The sequence below is a fragment of the Lipotes vexillifer genome, unplaced genomic scaffold (genome assembly GCF_000442215.2).
Source record: "Lipotes vexillifer unplaced genomic scaffold, Lipotes_vexillifer_v1.1 scaffold23, whole genome shotgun sequence".
Taxonomy (NCBI): Eukaryota; Metazoa; Chordata; class Mammalia; order Artiodactyla; family Lipotidae; genus Lipotes; species Lipotes vexillifer.
This window is the reverse complement of record NW_006796283.1, coordinates 2,297,762-2,321,066: the sequence shown is the minus strand read 5'-3', so window position 1 is coordinate 2,321,066 and position 23,305 is coordinate 2,297,762. Positions and strand designations below refer to the sequence as shown.

General features: G+C 47.2%; 1 protein-coding gene across 1 annotated transcript in view; it reads left to right on the top strand.

Annotated features, from left to right (window-relative positions):
- The first annotated feature begins 201 nt into the window (after positions 1-201).
- The window catches only part of ZCCHC14 (zinc finger CCHC-type containing 14), a 55,908-nt gene continuing 32,804 nt past the window's right edge, over positions 202-23,305 (top strand). Inside the window, exon 1 of the mRNA XM_007468426.1 lies at positions 202-768. Coding sequence (XP_007468488.1) covers positions 202-768 — 567 coding nt within the window. The remainder of the gene's footprint in view (positions 769-23,305) is intronic.

Genomic DNA, 23,305 nt, shown 5'->3' with positions numbered 1-23,305 from the left:
GCCCCCGCCCGCCGGCCCCTGGAGGGGGTCTCGCCCGCGCCGCGCGCCCCCGGCCCCGGCGCGGCCCTCGGCGCCCGGCCGCCCTCGCCCTCGCCCGGCCCCGGCCGCGCCCCCGCCCGCGCCCGCCCGCGCCCCCGGCCCCGGCCCCGGCCCCGGGCGGCGGCCCCCGGCCCCGCGTGGCGGCGCGGCGCGGGCGGCAGCATGGTGGAGAAGCGCTGCCCGTTGCAGAGGGACGGCGTGTACCGCTGGTTCTCGGAGCTGCCGTCGCCGCAGCGCGTAGAGTTCCTCTGCGGCCTGCTGGACCTGTGCATCCCGCTCGAGCTGCGCTTCCTCGGCTCGTGCCTCGAGGACCTGGCCCGCAAGGACTACCACTCGCTGCGCGACTCGGAGATCAAGGCGAACAACCCGGCCGACCTGGGCAGCCTCACCAACCTGACAGACGAGGTGGTGCGCAGCAAACTGCTCGTGTCGCTGGCGCTGCTGGGCTCGGAGCAGCGCGAGGCGGCGGGCGTGCTCTACCGCACGCTCACGCACATCGACTCCATCATCCACAACTACGGGCTGCAGCTCAACGAGGGCCGCACGGGCGATGAGTTCCTGCTGCTCTTCACCATGGCCTCCAACCACCCGGCCTTCAGCTTCCACCAGAAGCAGGTGCTGCGCCAGGAGCTCACGCAGATCCAGAGCAGCCTGAGCGGCGGCGGCGGCGGCGGCGGCGGGGGCCCCGGGGGCAAGAGCGCGCTGCCCACATGCCCGGCCTGCCACAAGGTGCGTGCCCGCGCCCCAAGCCCCAGCCTGAACCCCAAACCTCACACCTCGCTCCCCAAGCCCCCACTGGCATCCCACATCACCGCAAACCCCTACCCGCACCCCAGGCTTCCGCCCCACCGTCTCCTCGCCACCCCAAGCTTCCACTCCGCACTTCACTCCGTGTCCCACGTCTCCCTCCTGCACTTCAGACCCCACCCTCACCTCAACCCCCTATTCCCTCCTTGCACTCCAAACCCGCACCCCTAGACCCCGCCCGGCACCCCACGCCCCCTGGGGCCCATCGCACCCGCTTTGCTCAGGGCCCGGGGGAGGGGGCTCCGGGACTGGGGAAGGGCGCACCGGGCAGAGTTCGCGGCCCGCCGGGCCTTCGGTACACGTCTTCCGCGGGAAGCTGGAAGCGCGATAAGGCCTTTGTCCCCTTCATCGGGCCCTTGGGCGACAGATAACCGTTACACATTGTGTCCTCTTGGTTTCTCCAAATCTGGTGTTTATTATCAGAAAAGGAAGCCGCTAGTGAGGTGGAGATTAGAAGGCGCTGTAACGATAGGAGACGTTCGCGGGGTGCTGTGCTGGGGCTCCCACGGCCTAGGTGTCCATTTCCCGGGAGTGGTGGGGTCGGCGTCGCCCCGAGGAGGTTAGGGTCGGCGTGGGCCGCAGGCCGCCATGGGCCACAGGCCGCCGTGTGCACATGTGTCAGTGTGTGCGTGTACGTGAGTACACGTCTGCTTGAGTGTATGTGCATTGTGTGTATACGTGAGTGTGTGCTCACGTATATATGTGTATAGAGTGTATATGTGTATTTCTGAATGTGTACGTGTGGTCTGTATTTATATTGTGTGTAAGAACAGGGCTGTTGTAACAGACGGAAAAGCAGGTTTGGAGCCTTCAACGCTTGTGAAACAGTTATTTCTCCGTGACCCGCCTTCCTTTTTAGAAACAAATCCTCGGCTGATTGAGAGTCCAACTAGGATTAGTTAAAAGATCTCCTGTCTCCAAATTAAACAGGAAGGGCAGAGTGGTCATTCAGTTAGAAATGTGAACTTTTGTCTAGATGTTTAAAAACTATGTAAACACAAAGCATTTGGGGCTCCAGTGTCTTTTTAACAGCCCCCTGGGATCCTGTGCCAGAATTGAGCTCCAAGTAAAAGGATTTATCTTTGACCACGTGTGTTGTGTGATTTAGGATGAAAACTGACTTTCTTTGGTAGTAAAAGATTGCAGTCATACCAGTAGTCTAAGTGCTTTTTGATAGTGTCTCCGCTGCCTGAAACTAAAGCTTTGTTTCTCTGGTTGGCTAGTGGTGGTTTTTAAGCTCTTTCAACTGTGGATTGTGGCTTTTAATGATTTCCTTTGAGACGGGGTTGTGATACCTACACTGGTTGTTTTTTTTTTTTTTTTTTTAGCTGCATTGGGTCTCCATTGCTGTGCGCAGGTTTTCTCTAGTTTCCGTAGTCAGGGGCTACTCTTCCTTGTGGTGCGTGGGCTTCTCATTGCGGTGTCTTGTTGTGGAGCACAGGCTTTAGGCGCGCAGGCTTCAGTAGTTGTGGCACGCAGGCTCAGTAGTTGTGGCTCGCAGGCTTTAGGCTGCAGGCTCAGTAGTTGTGGCGTACGGGCTTAGTTGCTCCACCGCAACTTCCCGGACCATCTTCCCGGACCAGGGCTCGAGCCCGTGTCCCCTGCATTGGCAGGCGGATTCTTAAACACTGTGCCACCAGGAAAGCCCCCCTACATTGGTTTTTAACTTGTCATATCTTTTTTGAGATATGAACCACCTCTGAGACTTTGGTTTCCTTTTTTATGCATGTGTTCAAATCCCATCCTAAAAATGTTTTTCCAGCTATGACAAAGGGAAAGCAGGGCTCTATAAAATGTGGTTGTCCATAGGGCACTCAGTAGGCTCTGGGGTGCTGGTGTTCATGGGGTTTCAGTCCCTGGTGGCCAGTTTCATGAGGTCTCAGTCCTCTGTTCGTGTTAGTAAACACTGGTAGTGTCTGTGGCTGTTACACCAGTCATATTCGCCTCTTGAAGGGGATTCCTTTGTGTATATGGATGAATCACTTTATAAAAGCAGAAGATGGCGATTATTTTGGCGGGGCAGCGAGCTAAAGCTAGAACAAAAATACCCTTTTTAAGAGAGACTTTTTGTCAAGCCAGAAACCCCTTTGATGAGATGCAGGGGCTCTGAATTGACCAGCTGTGTGACCTTGGCCAGAATCCTCTCTCCTTCTGGTTTTCCCTTTTGGGGTGGAAGGCAGGTTACCTGTCTCATGGGCTCATTTGGAGGGTTCCATGAGGTCCCATGTGAAGCGCCCAGGAGATGTTCTATGAGTGCTCTCTTGGCCTTGTCCTCTCTGGCTTTCCGTAGAGGAGCGCTAACTTTTTTTTTGGCTGCAATGCTGGGCTTGTAGGATCTTAGTTCCCCGACCAGGGATGGAACCCCGGCCCCTGACAGTGAGAACGCCAAGTCCTAACCACAGGACCGCCAGAGAATTCCCTAGGAGTACTAACTTAAGCAAGGCACGTTGTCAGGGAGTGAAATATTTATGTTTTGGAGTTTTGGTGTTTTCTAAGTTGATTTTTGAATGCGTAGTTACTTGGAGCTGGGTTTTTTTTTTTTTTTTTTTTTTATGTTCTGTTCATCTGTGGGAAATTGGAGAATTTTGCCTGACGTTTAATAATGAGCTTATAATGAGTAACCTTGGGGCCATTGCTTCCATGTTTCAGAAACAATCATGGTGTCTAGTTTTTTTTTTAATAAATTTATTTATTTTATTTTATTATATACTTTTGGCCTCATTGGGTCTTTGTTGCTGCGCGCGGGCTTTCTTTAGTTGCAGCGAGCAGGGGCTACTCTTCGTTGTGGTGCACAGGCTTCTCATTGCGGTGGCTTCTCGTTGCGGAGCATGGGCTCTAGGCACGTGGGCTTCAGTAGTTGTGGCACACAGGCTCAGTAGTTGTGGCTCGCGGGCTCTAGGGCACAGGCTCAGTAGTTGTGGCACACGGGCTTAGTTGCTCTACGGTATGTGGGATCTTCCTGGACCAGGACTTGAACCCATGACCCCTGCATTGGCAGGTGGATTCTTAACCACTGCGCCACCAGGGAAGCCCATGGTGTCTAGTTTTACCTGGTACATCCCCTGTGTCACTGCTGAACTTAAGTTCACTCATATTCATTTAACTTTCTGTTCCTTTGCTGCTTCCAAATTTATGCCTGACACTGATGCACAAGTCCTGTGAAATCTAACAAGTAAGCCTTTTGCCTTGTTAGTATCCCTAAATCTAATATTTAGTGCAGTCCTGAAAAAGCAGCCCCTTAAAGCTCTATTTGCATTTCTTTTGTAAGATGTTGTGTTTTGTTTTGAACTCTTTGAGCTTAGAGGCTTTGTGTTTATCTTTCAGAGATAAAGATGTTGATTGTTTTTTATTCTTTATCCTATTTAAAGGGACATACTTCTTGTAATTAAATTTTCTGATATAGTATTTGCAGTTCCTTCTCCAAAGTCTCACTGGGTTATTTTAAAATTCTTCTTGCTCCAAGGACTTGTAGAAGTTTAAAAGTGTGAAGAATGTAAAATAGACATTTTTACTTTCAGAAAGGAAGGTGTTCACAGGCTGGAGGGAGAGTGGGTGGCTTCACTGCGCTCAGTAGCTAGGTGCTGCAGGTGTGCAGTGTGAAAAACTGTCTTTCCCTTTTATTTAATTAGAAAGCCATAGTTTTAGGAAAAGTTTAAATTTATCCTTTACCATCTTTTCTATGTATAAGTGATAAAGTGCTGTGGCATATGCTTATTTATTTATTGAGACTTAATTCGTATATCATGAAATTCACTCCTCTGAAGTGTATAATTCAGTGGTTTCTAGTATATTCACAGAGTTGTGCAGCCATCACCACTGTCTGATTCCAGAACATTTTCATCACCCCTAAAAGAAACCTGTACCTATTTGCAGTCACTTCCCATTCACCCTCCCCCACCGGTGACAACCACTAATCCACTTTCTGTCTGTGGATTTGCCTGTTATGGGCATTTCATGTAAATGGGATCACACACTAGGTGGCCTTTTGTGGTTGGCTGCTTTCACTTAGCTTACTGTTCTCAAGGTTCACTCATGTTCTGTGTAGCCTGTGTCAGCACTTCACTTCTTCCAGGTTGAATAATTTCTGTTGTGTGGCTCTACCCCGTTTTGTCTGTCCATCCATCAGTTGATGGGTTTGTGAGTTGTCTCCGGTGCTTGCTTCTAGACTTTTTCATTCACGGCTAGTAGGCTCGTGTCTTAATCCCTTCCACCTAACACCTGCTCAGTCGTCTCCAGAGTGTCGCCCACACACGGCCGTCCGGAGGGACTTGGCTCTCACGGTAAGAGTCCACCCGGCGGATTGCTGGGCGTCGGCGCAGTGCCCGGCAGGTCTGTCCCTGGCCTCCCAGAGGAACTGCAGTGAGAGGTGGCAGAGGCCACTCTGCTCTCAGGACTGATGGTCAGCTCCGTGGTCACGCTGTGAGCCCCTTCTGCCGTCCCGTTCCGGAATCCTCTTGATCAGGATCCTCACGGACCTATTTCCAGAGGGCGTCGAAACTGTTTCTAAAGTGCTTGGTGCAGGAGTGTGGTGGGTGGTGGCCCTTCTCTGGGTGTGTGTCCTGTGGTACAGCTCCGGAGCCCTCCTCTGGGGGCTGAGTGCCCGAGAAACTTGGGGTCCACGCAGATACGGTGAACAGACCTGCTAATAATCTCTTGCCCAAGGCAGGCGAGAGCTTGCTTTGTCTCGTTGCTTTTCGTAAGCTGTTGGAAATCATTGCAGTTCAGAGGTGAGACACCTGGTGGTTTGTCATGTGCCGTAGAAATGGTTTCCTCTGGTTTCTCCTTTAACCCTAAACCCTGGACTGTTAGAGCTGAAAGTAGTCTGAAACCACAAGAAGGGACTTTGCCTGGAGCTGCTGTTGTTCCCACTCAGGTTAAAGGAAGAGCTGTGCCTGGAAGGCCAGTGTGGCTCCCTGTTCACACTTGTTCAGGCAGCTGAGGTCCAAGGTCACCAGTCTCCGCGCAAGTCTGGCTTCCGTCATCACACTGCAGGAGAGGGTGTTCTGAGAGGGGATTGGAGTGTTTTTTTTGGCCAGCTTTTCGAGGTCCCAAAGAGTGTCCTCTTTTTTCAGTGAAGTAAGTGATGAGGGATTGAGGCGTCCTGGGGTACAGTTTTAATTGCTTTTCTGCTGCTGCTGTGTTCATTGAAAATGAAGACCTCTCACCTGTCGTTGGAGTCGCAGTCCTGCTGTTTTTCTCCTGTATAATGGCTTAGATTGTGTGGCACTTTAATGACTGTCTTTTGCCCTCAGGTTACTTTAAGGCTGTTTACTTTGACACGAGCTAGTTAGCATTTGCTTTATTTAACTCGGCAAACATTTTTTATTTTTTATTTATTTTTTTTTTTTATTTTTTTTTCTTGCGTTATGCGGGCCTCTCACTGTTGTGGCCTCTCCCATTTGCGGAGCACAGGCTCCGGACGCGCAGGCTCAGCGGCCATGGCTCACGGGCCCAGCCGCTCCGCGGCATGTGGGATCTTCCCGAAACGGGGCACGAACCCGCATCTCCTGCATCGGCAGGCGGACTCTCAAGCACTGCGCCACCAGGGAAGCCCTCGGCAAACATTTTTGAGTCCCTGTTCCGCCTGTGTTCTGGGGTATAGTTGTAGCTGCTGGAAGCTTCATGTCGTGTTAGGGTGTGATGAGCGGATGGGGCAGCGTTACTGATACAAGTCAGAACGTAATTGCAGATAAACAACAACATTAGCCTTGTTTCTGCAGTTTTTGAAGTTCATTGTTTACTTAGGCTTTATTTTACCCATTTTTCTTCTCAGTCCTGTATACTTTATTTACCTTCCTTTTGGATTGAGGACATTTTGGATTAATATACATATTTTCCCAACAAATTCACTTCGGAGTTTTACAACTTGAAAGGAAGCTAGGAGAAGGGACCCGAGCTGGTACATCCTTTCTGTTTGCTAAATCGTTGACTGCTGACCTCCTTAGAGGCTGTTAGTAAATCAGAGGAAAAATTTTATCACATCTAGGAAAAATAGTCTCTACTTCAGTATTCTTTTTATTTTTTCCTGCCTTAGATGGATTGGATTTTAGAAAAAAAGATCCTTTGGGTATCTTTTTTTTTTTTTCGAGAACCCCCCCCCTCAGAACACTCCTTCTCTCCTTAGTTTGAGTAGGAACTGTTGCCCCAAGTTCACTAACTGGTTTACAGATTATTGAAGGGTTTCTGATTTTTGACTTTACCCTTGACATATACAGTTTAGAAATCAGTTTCAACCAGGCAGCTTTTCTCCAGTCTCTGTAGCGGTTTTGTGGGAGCCTCCCTATTTATAATAGCCACTCTGTTTTATGGCTGCCCTGTGAGACCTAACATATTATAGCAACGTTTCCTGTCAAAAGCGAAAAGCAATTATCAAGAACTAATAAAATATTTGGTTAATTCTTAAGCAGTTTGTTTTGTTTTGGGTTAGAAGGCCTGACGTTATTTAGAGTGAAGAGAAGACAAAGGCAAGACAGACTATCTTTCAAATAATTGCTAATTTCACATAATCTCTTCTGCACAGTATATGGCCAGGACCTCAGAGGCAGGGCCAACGGACTCGCCTCTGGGGGACTGGAGCTTCGGGTGGATGTTTTGCAGGTTATCTGTACCCGTCCTGTCGTTTCGGGGCAGAGGTTGCCTTTCTGTCCCAGGCAGTCCCTCTGTCTCTGTTCTGGTCACATCTGCCTGTTTCCTCAGGGACATGGCTCAGTCACGTGCTGCGCTTTGCTATTTCCTGACCTCCCCACCTACCCACACCAACCTTTGACCTCCCCACCTCCCCACACCAACCTTTGACCTCCACTGTTTTCCCACTTGGAGCATCAGCACTTTCGTGGAAACAGCAAGACCCTTCCTTGCACGTGTCCCCTCCGTCATCCGCTCACATCTTGGTTCCTTTGTGACCAAGTCCTGCCCCAGAGCAGCCAGCAGGCCTGCGCTCCAGGGAGAGCCCATTTTTAACAGTTTGGTGTGAATCCTTCTGATGTTCTAATGCCTATATAAGTATATACTTATGTATTCTTTGAAAACATCATATATACATAATTAAATACAAATAGGATCTCCCTTACATGCTCTTCTGCCCGCGTGTGCGTGTGCACTCGCGCACACGCACACACACAGACACACACACACACACACACACACACACACACACAAACACAAACACAAACCCAGTGATAGAGAATACAGCCAGCCTCCTGGAACCTGGCTTCTGCCCCCAGCCTCTTCAACTAGAACAGTTTTTATTAAAGGGAACCCAATAAATCTTTTAAATTAAAAATATTTTAATAGATAATGAGAGGTAAAAAGAAAATTGAAAAGCTACAAAAGAATAGTCAGTGAAACATCCCCTTCTTCCCCCTCCCCCATCCCCCATGCAATCAGGGGAGGACACACAGGACGTTTCAAGGTTCCTTTCCTTTACCTGGTTGGTGACACCTTTTTATTTCACATTAAAAAAAAAACAAGTTTTTTGTTTTTGGGTTTTTTTTTACCCAGGAACCCATGCAGTTCCGTTCCCCTCTTTGTTCCTTGTAGAACCTTCTAGAAAGACTCTCTGTGTTTACAAATAGGTAACTGGTGTCTTGCTGCACACACAGGTCTGTCCCTTGTTTGCTTCTCTTGGCATCTTTCTTGATGAGCATTCTCATGTCAGTCCACAGAGGTGCTTCATTCTATTTTGTGGCTGCCCTGTGTGTCTCTACTGATGAGCACTGTTCCCATCTTACTGTTACAGACAATGTCTGTCACTTCCATATCATGTACACGTCACCTGCATATGGCCTTTCACATGTTGGTAAGTGTGTCTCCAGAGCAGAAGCCTGGACGTGGGGTTGGTGGCAGGTCACATGGTCTGTGCTTATGTATTTATTTGGGGTGTCGCCGAGCTGCGCCTCATGGGACCTCCACAGCGTGTGTGAGCACCTGTCTGCGTCCCTCCCCTCCTGCGGGGCGTCAGCGCACCGCTGGCTGCTGCCGAGCACTTAGGCGAGGAATGCTGCTCAGTGCAGGGACGTGTTTGCAGGTGATCCATTTTATTTACTTTTGTTGAGCTCTCCGTATCCTTTGCCCCTTCCTGTTGGGTTGTTGATCTTTTCTTTATTGTTTTTTAGGAGCTCTTTAAGTTTCAAGGAAATTGTCCTTTTGTCTTTAGTGGAAGTTGTAGGTATTTGTTTTCCAGGTTTGGGTTTTTTCCAAAAGACTTTACCATGAAGTTTTGTTTGTTTGTTTTTAATGTCATCCTTATCAGTCTCGTTTGGCTCCTGGGTGTTGTGTCACAATTAGAAATGCAGTATACATAATGCATTGTGCATAGTACTATACATATGCATAGATTGTGCTCATATACACATCATGCATTATACATGATAACCATTCCCTGTGGTGTCTTCTTACAAAACTTGTGTGGTTTCTCATTTTACATTTAACAGATCCATCTGGAATTTATTTGGTGTAAGGTACAAAGCTGGTTTTATATTTTCCAGATGACCACCTAGTTGTCCCAGTGCCATTTGTTGAATAATGCATCCTTTCCCTCTCAGATTTGAAGTGCTGTCTATTACGGTATGGCGTATTTCCCAAGTATGTTTCGGTTTACTTCTAGACTCTCTGTTGGGTCTCACTGATGTCTTTATCTTGATGACCTCTTATTTGCCAGATTCATTGGCTACTTTTCAGCCCTTATCCTTCTCATCTCTCATTTGTTCTGTGGGTTCCCTGCCCAGTGAAATTCCCTAGGGGATGGTGTTATTATTATTATTTTTTAAACAAACGGGGCTGCTGAGATGCTGGGTTAAAGGGTCCGGGCGGGGCCTAGTCACCCGCTGCCTGGGAGCCGGGCCCCCTCCCTTACTTCTCTGGCACCGCCGACTTCCTCCTGCTTCTATGAGCGTTTGTTTTCCGTTTCTCTCCTGCTTTCCTGCCCTTTTGATGATGGTATTCCTCGGGCTTCTCTCCTCCTTTCTCTTCTCTTGTTACTTTATAATTCATGACATACTCAGCTGTGATTTTGCCGCTCTCTCTGGTTACCCCCAAATCTCTAACTAACTGGACTGAGCTGCAGCTGGATGTCCCAGGGAGCTCAGTGGGTCCAGAGGCAAGGTCCTCTCTTCCCATCCTTTATTGCTGCGCCCTTGTCCTGATCCCCAGCCAGGAGCCCACGCCTGCTTTCTCATTTTCAACCAGCTTGTTCTCAGGTCCCAAGCATCTCCATAGACTTATTGTTCTCCATCGCCCTGCCGCAGCCCAGGTCAGCATTGGTTCTGTCTGTCTGTCTGTCCCTCGCTCTCTCCCCACCTCACCTTTCCCTAACACACTTGGCATGATGGTTACATCTGTGGGACACTCCTTAGTAGGTGGGTTTGGGGTGGTTTATCAGGGATTCAGGGCACAGATTAAAGCCATCCTCTGGGAACAAGCACAGCCCTAGCCCCGCGCGGCCCCGTCTCATCCCAAGTCAAGAAGCAGAGACTGGAATGTAAGTGAGTGACGACCTCTTTGTAGAATTAACTGATGCCATTCTTTTAAGTCTACAAGAGGCAACTTTATAACTTCTCTCTTTTGTTTTTTGATTAAATTTAAAACAGAAATTTCGGTACCTTAACTCCTTTTAGAAATAACAGTGACATGTTCGGGTGCCGACCTTAACCTGGTTGTAGTCTAGTACCACACCTACTCGTCTCCCTGGCCTGGGTCTGTGTACTGTAACACCCCGTGGTCTCCCTGGGCCCTTCTTAGCCTCTAACAGCAGTTCCCAGGGTGGCACAGGAACGGTCCTGGTAAGATGCCCGTAGGAGGGTTATTCTCTGGCATGCAGTTCTTAGCATGGTGTGCTGCGTCCTTTGTGATCTGCCCCTTGCCTGGCTGTATTCAGCTTTTATATTGCTCCTGTTCACTGTGTTGCCTCGTTGCCCTGAGCCTTTGCAGATGCTGTTCCCTCAGATGGGATACCTGCTGCCTGGGGCACCCTAACCCACACTTCCTGGTGCACACATATTAAATAAGCCTTCTTCTGGCTCCTTCTGTCCTAGCCCTTACCCTGCTATAGTAGGGTTCTTTAAGTTTTCATCACCAAACTTTGCCTTATTGGAGGGCAGAGACTGTGTCTCTGTCTTTCGATCCCAGAGGCCAGGGGTCCCTGCCACCTAGTAGGAGCTGTGTCCTGAGAGTCTGTGAAAACCCAGTGGAAGGGACTTGTTGGTGTTTATGAAAGGCCCCCCCAGTGAAAACCTTTTCTTCCTTAGTGCCTTTCTTCTCTATGGCCCTATTAGTAATATCTGTTACCAACTCACGCTCTCCATAGCCTTTATCCAATGGCTGTTTCTCTTACGCATTACACAGCCATAGATTCTAGTGAATTTTAACATCTGTATCCTACTTGGTTTTTTTCCAAAAGCCAGCGTGCAAAAGCTTCTGTTGGGAGAAACTCTCTGAATGGGATGGTTTGGCTTTATAGTACACTGTGACAAAACTAAGTTTATGGACAAGTACACCCAGAGCTGGGGAGGAGGTGAGAGCTGGGGACAGGGCGTGTGGTCGTCCGGTGCTGTGGTGGGCTGGTCACTTGTGGAGCCGTGCACGTGGATCAGGTCGTCTTGGAGAGGTAGCTTAGAGCTCGTATCTCTGAACGTAAGGCTCTTTCACCGTATTCCTTTAGTGTTTGCAGAACTGTAAATCATGGTAAGCCTAGATGTTTTTTAATGTGCTATAGAACGGCAGTAAACCGAGCAACTCTTATCATCCCAGTTGTTAGTTTAATATGTCTTTTATACTTTAAACATTGACATCAGATTCATTATGAGAAGGGAGCATTATAGCATCATTTCCTAGTTATTTGGGACTTTTACATAAGAACTTCAGTAGAATTACGAGAAAGAAATTGTATCCTCAATTTTCTTACTGATTCACAGTGAATCTAATTAGAACATGTGTATGTAGGAACTACTAGAAATACTATAGTCTAGACTAGAAAAAATAACTTTGAAAAAAGAGGAGAATTAATTTGTGGGGAAGAAAAACAGTCCCTTCTCCCATCACATTTGGGCCTTTTAATAAAAATTAAAAGCTTGGGAATAATGGTAACAACCTAGCTATAGTAAAGTCAATTAAATTAATGGCATACTTTGAACGCACTGGGTGTTGAGGTTGTGTGGGAAGCGCTGGGTGGTGCGTGTACTCCACCTGGACGCAATTAAGTATTAAAATACTCTCCGGAACCCGGCTCTTCCCTGTGGGAGGATGATCCTCCTGTCGCCAGCCTCCTGACAGTGTATGTTTCTGGTACGGGTACTTTGCAGGCTGGGATTTTTCTGAAAACACTTATTTTGTGTGGGTTTTTTCCTGTACTTTAAAGACTGGGTATGAAGCTCGTGAACCAGTGTGCTGTTCATATTCGTGTTGGGGAGCCTGATTTACCAATCACAATGACTCTTTTTCTTTCAGAATTGTTAGTAAAGAGGTGAGTAGAGGACAGGTAGCATGCACACAAGAGGGGTACGTGCCCTGTGCGGGGCACTCTGCGGGCTGCTTCTCATGTGTGTGCACCGTCTTCGCAGTGAGCCTGTGAGGGAGGTTCCATCCCATCCCGTCCTGTCCCCATTCTGGCAGCAAGGAGACAGACACAGGGCTTAAGGATGAGTAACTTCAGAGGTGACATGAGTAAGGGGCTGTGTGTATTATGTGACACCAAAATTATGTTAAAAGTGGTGGGATTTTTTGTTTTTTTACTTCATCATTAAAAGTGAGAGGAAAACTCTGAAGAATATGAAATGAGAAGACAAAGGAGGCTAAGCTCTGTGGCTCGTGGAGTAGGAAGTGGGAGGCATGGGCAGTTATGTGAGCTGCAGGCGCCCAGCCACCTCTGGGCGGCTCTGATTGCTCCTCGGAACCTTTTGTCGTAGTGATGTGGTTCTTCTCCCAGCCACCCCACCCCTACTCATTCATTTTTATTCTTTCAGTAACCTTTCGTTGATATCCTCAGTATTACAGCTCAGTGTATGTATAGTTTAGTTTAAAGGTAAAACTTACATTCTGTGACTTGCACACTTTTTTTTTTCTGTTTTAACCTTTTTTTTTTTTTTTTTTTTTTGCGGTATGCGGCGGCACGTGGGATCTTCCCGGACCGGGGCACGAACCCGTGTCCCCTGCATCGGCAGACGGACTCTCAACCACTGTGCCAACAGGGAAGTCCTAACCATTCTTAAATTTAATTTAACTGATTTATTTTTTATCGTCTTTACTGGAGTATAGTTGCTTTACAATGCTGTGTTAGCTTCTGCTTTATAACAAAGTGGATCAGCTATATGTATACATATATCCCCATATCCCTGCCCTCTTGCGTCTCCCTCCCACCCTCCCTATCCCAGCCCTCTAGGTGGTCACAAAGCACCGAGCTGATCTCCCTGTGCTACGCGGCTGCTTCCCACTAGCTAGGTATTTTATATTTGTTAACCATTTTTTAAAATTGGAGTGTAGTTAATGGACAATGTTTTGTTAGTTTCAGGTGTACAGCATAGTGATTCACTTATACATACATATATTCTTTTTCAGACTCTTTTCCATTACAGATTATATTACAAGATACTGAATATAGTTCCCTGTGCCATACAGTAGGCCCTTGTTGTTTACCTATTTTATATATAGTAGTGTATGTATGTTAATCCCAACCTCCTAGTTTATCTATACCGTCCCCCTGTCCCCCAGCCCCTCTATCCCCTTTGGTAATCATAAGTCTATTTCTGTTTTGTAAGTAAGTTCATTTGTACCATTTTTTAGATTCCACATATAAGTGATATCATATGATGTTTGTCTTTCTTTGTCTGACTTCACTTAGTATGATAATCTCTAGGTCCATCCATGTTGCTGCACGTGGCATTATTTCATTCTTTTTTATGGCTGAATAATATTCCATTGTGTGTATATACCGTATCTTCTTTATCCATTCATCTGTTGATGGACATTCCATGTCTTGGGTATTGTAAATAGTGCTGCTATGAACATTGTGGTGCATGTGTCTTTTTGAATTAGAGTCTTCATCTTTTCTGGATATATGCCCAGGAGTGGGATTGCTGGATCATGTGATAGCTCTGTTTTTAGTTTTTAAGGAACCTCCATACTGTTCTGCATAGTGGCTGCACCAATTTACATTCCCACCAACAGTGTAGGAGGGTTCCCTTTTCTCAACACCCTCTCCAGCATTTGTTATATGTAGACTTTTTGATGATGACCCTTCTGACGGGTGTGAGATGATACCTCATTGTAGTTTTGTTTTGCATTTCTCTAATAATTAGTGATGTGGAGCATCTTTTCATGTGCCCATTCGGCCATCTGTATATCTTCTTTGGAGAAATGCTTGTTTAGGTTTTCTGCCCATTTTTAAAAAAAATAAATTTATTTATTTTTGGCTGTGTTGGGTCTTCGTTGCTGCACACAGGCTTTCTCTGAGTTGTGGCGAGCAGGGGCTACTCTTCGCTGCGGTGTGCGGGCTTCTCATTGCAGTGGCTTTCTTGTTGTGGAGCACAGGCTCTTAGGTGCACGGGCTTCAGTAGTTGTGGTGCACGGGCTTAGTTGCTCGGCAGCATGTGGGATCTTCCCGGACCAGGGCTCGAACCTGTGTCCCCTGCATTACCGGGTGGATTCTTAACCACTGCACCACCAGGGGAGTCCTTCTGCCCATTTTTTTGATTGGGTGGTTTGCTTTTTGGATATTAAGCCGCATGAGCTGTTTGTATATTTTGGAAATTCATCCCTTATTGGTCGCATTGTTTGCAAATATTTTCTTCCATTCCATAGGTTGTCTTTTCGTTTTGTTTATGGTTTTCTGTGCTGTGTAAAAAGCTTTTAAGTTTAATTAGATCCCATTTGTTTTTTTTTGTTTTTATTTCCATTATTCTAGGAGACAGATCAAAAGAATACTGCTACGATTTACGTCAAAGAGTGTTTTGCCTATGTTTTCCTCTAGGAGTATTATAGTATCCAGTCTTACATTTAGGTCTTTAATCCATTTTGTGTTTATTTTTGTATATGGTGTTAGAGAATGTTCTAATTTCATTCTTTTACATGTAGTTGTCCAGTTTTCCCAGCACCACTTATTTAAGAGACTGTCTTTTCTCCGTTGTATATTCTTGCCTCCTGACTATAAGTGTGTGGGTTTATTTCTGGGCTGTTTGTTCTGTTCCGTTGATCTATATTTCTATTTTTGTGCTAATACCATTACTGTTTTGATTCCTGTAGTTTTGTAGTATACTCTGAAGTCAGGGAGCGTGATTCCTCCAGCTGTATTCTTCTTTCTCAAGGTTGTTTTGGCTACTGAGGGTCTTTTTTGCTTCCATACAAATTAAAAAGTGTTTTGTTCTATTTCTGTGAAAAATGCCAGTGGTAATTTGATAGGGATTGCATTGAATCTGTAGATTGCCTTGGGTAGTGTGGTCATTTTAACAATGTTAAATTAATCCTTCCAATTTGAGAACATGGTATATGTTTCCACCTGTTTGTGTCGACTTCAGTTTCTTTCATTTGTAATTTTCAGAGTACAGGTCTTTTGCCTCTTTTGGTAGGTTTATCAGTAGGTATTTTATTCTTTGTGATGAGATGGTAAATGGGATGTTTCCTTAATTTCTCTTTCTGATATTTCATTGTTAGTGTATAGAAATGCAACGGATTTCTGTGCATTAAATTTGTATCCAGCAACTTTACCAAGTTCATTCATAAGCTCTAGCAGTTTCCTGGTAGCATCTTTAGGATTTTCTATGTGTAGTATCATGTCATTTGCAAAGAGTGACAGTTTTACTTCTTTTCCAATTTGGATTCCTTTTATTTCTTTTTTGTCTCTGATTGCCATGGCTAGGACTTCCAAAACTACACTGAATAAAAGTGGTGAGAGTGGGCATCCTTGTCTTACTCCTGATCTTTGAGGAAACGCTTTCAGCTTTTCACTGTTGAGAATGATGTTGGCTGTGGGTTGGTCGTCTATGGCCTTTATTATGTTGAGGTAGATTCCTTCTTTGCCCACTTTCTGGAGAGTATTTATCATAAATGGATGTTGAATTTTATCAAAACCTTTTTCTGCATCTACTGAGATGATAATATGGTTTTTATTCTTCAATTTTTTAACGTGGTGTATCACAAAATGCACACATTTTAAGTGTATCATGTGAGTGAGTGAGTGTTTTTCACCACTTGAGTTTTGGTAAATGCATGAACTCCTACCAAGATACAGAAGAACATTACTATCACCCCAGAAAATGTCCTCATTCTATTTTGGGTCAGTTCCCACCTTTACTGCCACCAAACACTGCTGTCTCCTACCTCCTGGCTTTTTTCTTTTTTTTCTCTTCTATTTTCCCCCCACCATTGATTAGTTCCACCTTTTCTGGAACTTCATTTAAGGGGACTCATAGACTCCATTTGAGCTATGGGCTTGCTTCGTTGCACGATTTTTAGTGGCTGGTCCAGGGGTTACTAAAGTTTCACAGTCTGCCTTCCTGGAGTTCATGTGGAGAGTGAGAATCTTGCAGTTGTATTGTACCCATAAGGTTTCTCTGTCCTTCATGCTGTGGTTAAATATGTATTGCTTCTATATATGCTGTTTAGTCCTACAATATATTTTTTGCTTTAATAGGAATATATATTCTTTAAGTTAAAATAAAATATAGTCTTTTACGTTTACCCATGTATTTGCCATTTTTCACAGAAGAACCAATTTGTTACCATATCCCTTCGGTCTGGAAATCTTTTCTTCAGCATGTTTTGGAGTGCAGGGCTGATGGCAAGAAATTCTCTGTTTTCTTTTATCGAAAAATGCTTTGTTTTGCCCTGTATTGTTAAAGGGTGTTTTCACTGGATGTAGGATTCTTTGTTGACTGTTCTTTTTCTTCTAGCTTTTAAAAAAGTTGAGACATGTCTTCTGGCCATCATTCATTTTATGGTTCTGTATCCAAAGTGCTGTTTTCCTCTGGCTGGTTTCAGGATCATCTCTGGCTTTGGTATTGGAGCAGCTTGACTGTGTTGTTTTCTTGAATTTATCTCGTTTGTTGTTCTTTGAACTTACTGGATATGTAAATTTATGTCTTTTACTAAATCGGGGAGATTTTCAGCCATAATTTCTCCATGGTTTTTCCTGTCTCCATCTCTCTTTCCTTCTGGGACTCTAGCTGCAGGTATGTTAAACCTTTTGATATTATTCCACAGGTCCTGGAAGCTTTGTTCTTCTTTTTTTTTTCCCCCCCAAATTATTTCTCTCTCTCTGTGTTTTGGATTGGACGCTTTCTGCTGATCTGTCTTGAAATTCACTGACTCTTCTGTTAATTCCAAACTGCTCTTAAGGCCATCCAGTGGATTTTTAAATTCAGAAATAGCATTTTTTGTTTTAGAATTTCCATTAAAATTTTTTTTGTTATTTTAGGACAATTTTTTAGAGCACTTTTAGGTTCCCAGAAAAATTGATCATAATCACCCAAAGTCCACAGTTTACATTAGGGCTCACTCTCGGTGTTGTATATTTTAGAGGTCTGGACAAATGTGTAATGACATACATCCACTGTTACAGTATAACAGAGTGTTTTCACTGTCATTCAAATCCTCTGTGCTCCACCCATTCATACCCCCACCCCCCAACCCCCGGCCACCGCTGATCTTCTGACTGTCTCCGTAGTTTTGCCTTTTCCAGACGTCACATCGTTGGGATCAGATGGGCTTCTTCCCTTAGGAACATGGATTTAAGCTTCCCCCACGTCTTTTCATGGCTGCAGAGCTCATTTCTCTACAGAGCTGGGTCATAGTTCATTGTCTGGAAGTTCACAGTTTATTTATCCATTCACTTACTGAAGGACATTGGCTGCTTCCTGAATTTCCATTTTTAGAAACAGTTTCTCTTTCTCTCCTGAGATCTCCTCTGTGGTTCATATACCATGGGCATATTTTCCCTCCTGTCCTGGAGCCCCATTATAGCAGCCGCTTCTCGCCCCTTGCCTCGGGCCCCACCTACGGCTTGTCTTGTGCCTGCCCTCTTTTTCTCTCTGTGTGGGTCTTGTTTTCGTTTCTTTATGTGTCTAGTAATTACGGATTGCTTCTTGGACTTTGTGTGTGAGGCGTTGTAGAAACTCTGGATTTTGTTCTGTCCTCCTGAAGGGTGTTGGCACCCAGTTGCATTTGTTTGGTGTAGTGGAGCTGGCTGGGCTCCTCCCAGGCCCCTCTCCGGTGTCCGCTGGCTGCTGCGGTCTGTGCAGCTGATTGGTCTTGGGGTGACCGCGGGAGCCTGCCCTTGGCGCCCGGCTCAGGGCTCACGCGGAGCGTGGGCAGGAGTCATGCAGGATTTGCCGTTCCCCTTCTGGGCGCTGTCCTTTCGGGGTTTCCCTCTTGCTTTCCAGCTGCTGGAGTCCACCAGCATCCCGACCTCAGGCTTTCCGAGTTGGTGAGGCTTGGGGCCCTCCCTGAGCTGCAGCTGCTTTTCTCTCTGGTGAGGCCTGGGCCTGCTGCACATGAGCTCACCCGTGCACGTCTCACTTCCAAGCTGAGACCTCCCTCTGGTTTCTCCTGTGTTTGGTTGTGTCGGTTCGTTGTTTTATATGCTTTCTCCAGAGCTTATGATTATCTGCAGAATATTGATCTGACTACTCAGCTGTTATTGAATGGAGAGCCACCTGTGTTTTGTAATCCAGGTGTTGTGGTCAGTGTAGACCGTGGGTCCAAGAAGGAGTAGCGCTCCCCGAGGAAGAGTATAGCTGTGAAGGAGCGCCTCCTGCTTGCTGGGACTCTCTCCACTGGGCAGAGGTGGAGAAAGGGGCTGGCCTGGTGCCTTGAGATTACATGTCCTTTGGAGGCTGCACATAAGATGCTTGTTGAGGTGTTCTGGCACTCAGGGTGCTGAGGAGGGTCTGGTGTGTGAAAGGGCAGGCTCAGCGCCCGTACCCGTGTGCCTCTCAGGTGCAGGGTCTGCTGCCATCTGCGGCTGGAGGTGCCTCTTGAATTTCTTGACCTGAGTGTCTTCTCTGATCACGCGTTGGGCCCTTTCCGGCCTGATCTTTCCCTGAGCGGCTACCTGGCCCTGAGCGACTGAGCAGCTTGGCCGTGCTCGTAACAGGCATCTGCTCAGGTGGCTCCTGTAGAGGTAAATCCCCAGGGCCTGTGTTACTCGTGCTTTCTGGACCTTTGAGACGTCCTCGTCTTCAGCTGGGTGGCTGCTGCTCATTTCCAGCTGCTTTGGGCGCCTGTTGTCCCCCATCCCGGATGCCCCAGTGTTCTGGACTGAACCCGGGGCTCGCACCCCGGGGGATCGAACTGCAACCGCTGGAACATGTGCTGCTCTGCGAGGTTCATCTCTGGTGCTTGAATATTACGTCAAGAACCAAAATGGTCATCAGAGCCCAGTTTACTCATTATGACTAGACTTTGACTCATGTTCTCAAAGAAAACCCCAATATTTAAGCGCACTTCTGGCCAAAATGCGCACGCTAACAATATGGTGTGTAGTATGCACTTAATGTCAAAAGTCCTGAGGGTAAAAAGGACCGACTTTGGCTGTGATGTTCACGAGAAGAAACTACCTGAAATTGACATTGCCGTGCAGAAGACCGCAGCCCTGCATTTGACGTGGTTTCCACAAGTACACCGGTCACATGCCTTACCTTTTTCCTAAAGGGGGAGGGGCTGCCTTCCTGAATGTATTTTACATTCAGTGTTGTCTTCAGAGTTTATTGAGATCCCACGTGGCTGTGCCTTTCGAAGTTCTGCGTTTAATAATACTCCTGCGTGACCCTGCGTGACCCCTTGCGTCATTTGTGGTCCTCACCACTAACATTGAACCCTTCTCTCGACCCCACTGTTTTTAATGCTCTCCCGCCCGCGCCTTAATTTGCTGCCTGTTGTCTGTTCAGTTCTAGGAGAATACACCTAAGCTGTTGACATTGTTTAAAATAAACCTCTGAATGAGCGGCTGGCAGTGCGGCTGTTCGGACGAAGCCTGTCCTGCTACGCCCTGCACCTCGGCCATGTTACCAGCTGGACGATGGTGGCCCCTGCTAGGTGTCAGGCTCCGGGCGCCTTCCCCCACCGCCGGGCTCTGGTTTAACTGCCGGCTGCCAGCTGCAGGGTGGCCTGGAGTTGAATTTCTGAGCTTCCCGTTGTGCACAGTGAGGCTGGGTGCGCAGTGGGGCTGCACCGCCCTGAAGGCTGCTAGGGAAGAGCATGGCTCTCGAGCCGCTTTGCTGGAACTCATCTGGTTACATACTTGGTACCTTATGCTGAGATTTTTCAGCAGTAATCGTTTTTTTCTCCCTCCTTTTCTCTTTTTTAATGAGCAGAGCCCTAGGGTAAGAAATATTAAAAGCAGTGTTTTTATGTGGAGAACGGTTTTTGGTTAGCTGTGGCTTCCGCTTGTCCTAGGTCAGCAAATAGCTTTCACTATTAAACTATCTATTTTCTTGTTCTGGGTTTTAGAGACACATAATCACTATTTTAGTAAAATGCTTACAAATCACTTTTCTTTTTTACTTTATGTATTTTTTTCCCATTGACTTAGAAGTATTTAACACGTTGTTCTTTCCCGTATAGAGGTGGTACTTGGAAAACACGTTGAAAATCAGGGGCTCTGTTTGTAGTTGCTGGAGTTCATGCTTGTGCTTGGAGGTCCCTGGTGTTCCTGAGCTTCGGCCAAGGAGGCCTTGCTGTCCAGCTCTTGGAGACTCGGGGCCCCAACCCATCTGTCCCTGCTCCTGGAAGCCCTTCCTGCAGGTGTTTGCTTGGCTGACTCCCAGTCCCACGAGGCCTCAGCTCCGCCGTCCTCCCTAGACCACGGGGTTTCCTGTCCTGCCGGCGCTGCTCAGCACCTCCGACAGCTCCCAGACCGCGCCAGGCCTGGGCGGGCAGGACAGCCGCACAAGGGATGAGCAGCTGCGGTTTTCGAACTTGCTTTTGTTGGACTTTTTCATGCTGTTTGCATCTTGTAGGAAGGTGCTCTCATTTAGACTTAGTATCTTTAACTTTTTCCCTAATTCTAATAGTGATTGTTCCTTCCAGAAAAATGGAAAAACAGAAAAGTATATTTTTAATCACTCAGTAAATACTATTAAAATTATGGCGTGTTTTCTTCTTTTTTCAATGCCTGTAGTATATGTATCTACACGATTTATATATTGCGAAATTCACATATCTAAGTGTGAATGTTCTCCATGCCTTTCATTTTCTGAAATTGTTTTTTAAAGGCTGCATAATATTTAATCATATGGATGTAAATTTATTTATTTATTTGGCTGCGTTGGGTGTTCGTTGCTGTGTGCAGGCTTTCTCTAATTGTGGCGAAGGGGTGCACGGGCTTCTTATTGTGGTGGCTTCTCTTGTTGCGGAGCACAGGCTGTATGTGTGAGGGCTTCCGTAGTTGTGGCTTGTGGGCTCTAGGGCTCAGGCTCAGTAGTTGTGGTTCGTGGGCTCTAGAGCGCAGGCTCAGTAGTTGTGGCTCACGGGCTTAGTTGCTCTGCGGCATGTAGGATCTTCCCGGACCAGGGCTCGAACCTGTGTCCCCTGCATTGGCAGGTGGATTCTTAACCACTGTGCCACCAGGGAAGCCCCTGGATGTAAATTTATTTACTTACTTAAATATTAATCTTGCTGGATATTTATGTCATTTTTTTTTTCAGCCGTGCTGTACGGCTTGCGGGATCTTAGTTTACCAGGGATTGAACCCACACCTTCAGCAGTGAAAGCTCGAAGTCCTGACCCCTGGACTGCCAGGGAATTCCCTATTTTTGTCCTTCTAAAGCTAAGATGAACCTTCTTGCACACAAATCTTTGTATCGCTGGCTATATTCTTAGGATAGATTCCTCCCAGCGGGATTAGTGGGTCCAAAGGTACAGATGTAATAAAAGTTTGTTACATACACCTAATTGCTGTTGAGACACTTGCACCGATTTGCACTTGCTGGTTGGGGATGAGATTGCGCGCCTGTGACATGTGAGCATCGCTCCTAAGGGCATTTGTCTACCTGTAGTTGCAGTGTGCTGATCGCTTGTCACGGAAGAGTCCATCTGTAGGTGGAGTGTCTATTTAGAGGGGGAGGCAGCCCCCAGATTCCAGGGACGGGGATGTGGAAACCGTGGGGCTCCCTGGACCTGGACCCTGGGCGTGGTCAGCAGTGCAGCTTTGCGTGCTGCACTCGGGGTGTGGACAGTGGGGTCGAGCACGGACCCTGCCCCCGGATTTGAGGCCGCCCAGGGGAGCTTCTCTGTGGGACCTCGTGGGCATGTGTCGCCTCCACGTGTCCTCATAGCACCGTGTGTTGGCACTTGAGCCTGTGTAATGGCCTTCATGGCTGGCCGGCACGTGCAATGGTCATAGCAGCCGCTAACATCTCACTGAGTCCTGGATGTTTTTCCAGCACACTTAACTACTTTAAATGCTTTTCATTTAATTCTCACAAAAATCCTACGAGCTAGGTGCAGTGGAGGAAGCTGAACGTTTGCCAGACGAAGTTTTGGCCATGGTGGCATGGTCAGCAGGCCGCGGCTGTGGAGCCGGAGCCGTGCACGAGATGGGGTCGAGGGGCTCCCTGCTGAGGGTGCAGCTGGGGCAAAGGCCTCCCGGCTGTGGGTCCCACCTCCGGTGGCCGCAGTGGATGGAGCGGAGGGGAGCCGTGGGGGATGTCAGGGCCGTGACAGGATCCAGACCCCGTGGGCCATAGGAGATTCCAGCTGTGAAGGTGAAACGGGAGGTGAGCTGGCCGGCAAGCACGTCGGGCGTCGTTTAGAAATAGAACCTGCTGCTTGCAGGAACAGGGACTTTGAGCGTAATGGGAAACATCCGTCCAGGTTGAGCTGGGCTCTGTCATTGGAGAGCATCTTCTCAGCGCCTTCCCAGCAGCAACACAAGGCGACACTGGGAACCGAGCGAGTCTTTATTCTCGTGTCCACTAAGCTGCTGACTGGGCCCTGCTTGTGAGCCTGAGTCAGAGAGCACTTGAGCTGAACTGCATAGGTCACATGGGGCAAATTAACTTGACCAAAAATAACCCCAAACAGCATTTCTGGGAAATGCAAGTGAAGACAGCTTTCATTGTAAACAAAGGAGCAAAGTAAAGATAAAGGCTTGGTTGGAAAAAGTGAACATTTGGAAGAGTAGGAAGAAATGCTTTGGGGAAAAAGTACCGAGGAAAAGAAATATTTTTTTCCAGTAGTTACAGTTTTAAAGAGTTTTCTTTCATGTATTTATGTCAGATGCAGTGCATACATTTCGATGGGGAACTCACAGATTTTTCCCTTTCTGTTCATAGCCACGGCACATTGACCTCTACCCTGTAGCTTTTCCTGTGAATCCAGGGAAGGAGCTCGCTGTTCTCCTGTGGGGACAGTCAGACATCTGGACATGGGGCCCTGGGAGCTTCACACACAAAACAAAAGAACCACACCAGTGTCCCGGCCACAGTCCAGCAGTCCTGGTTGGCTTGGCAGGGTGTTGGCCTGATTCTTTTTT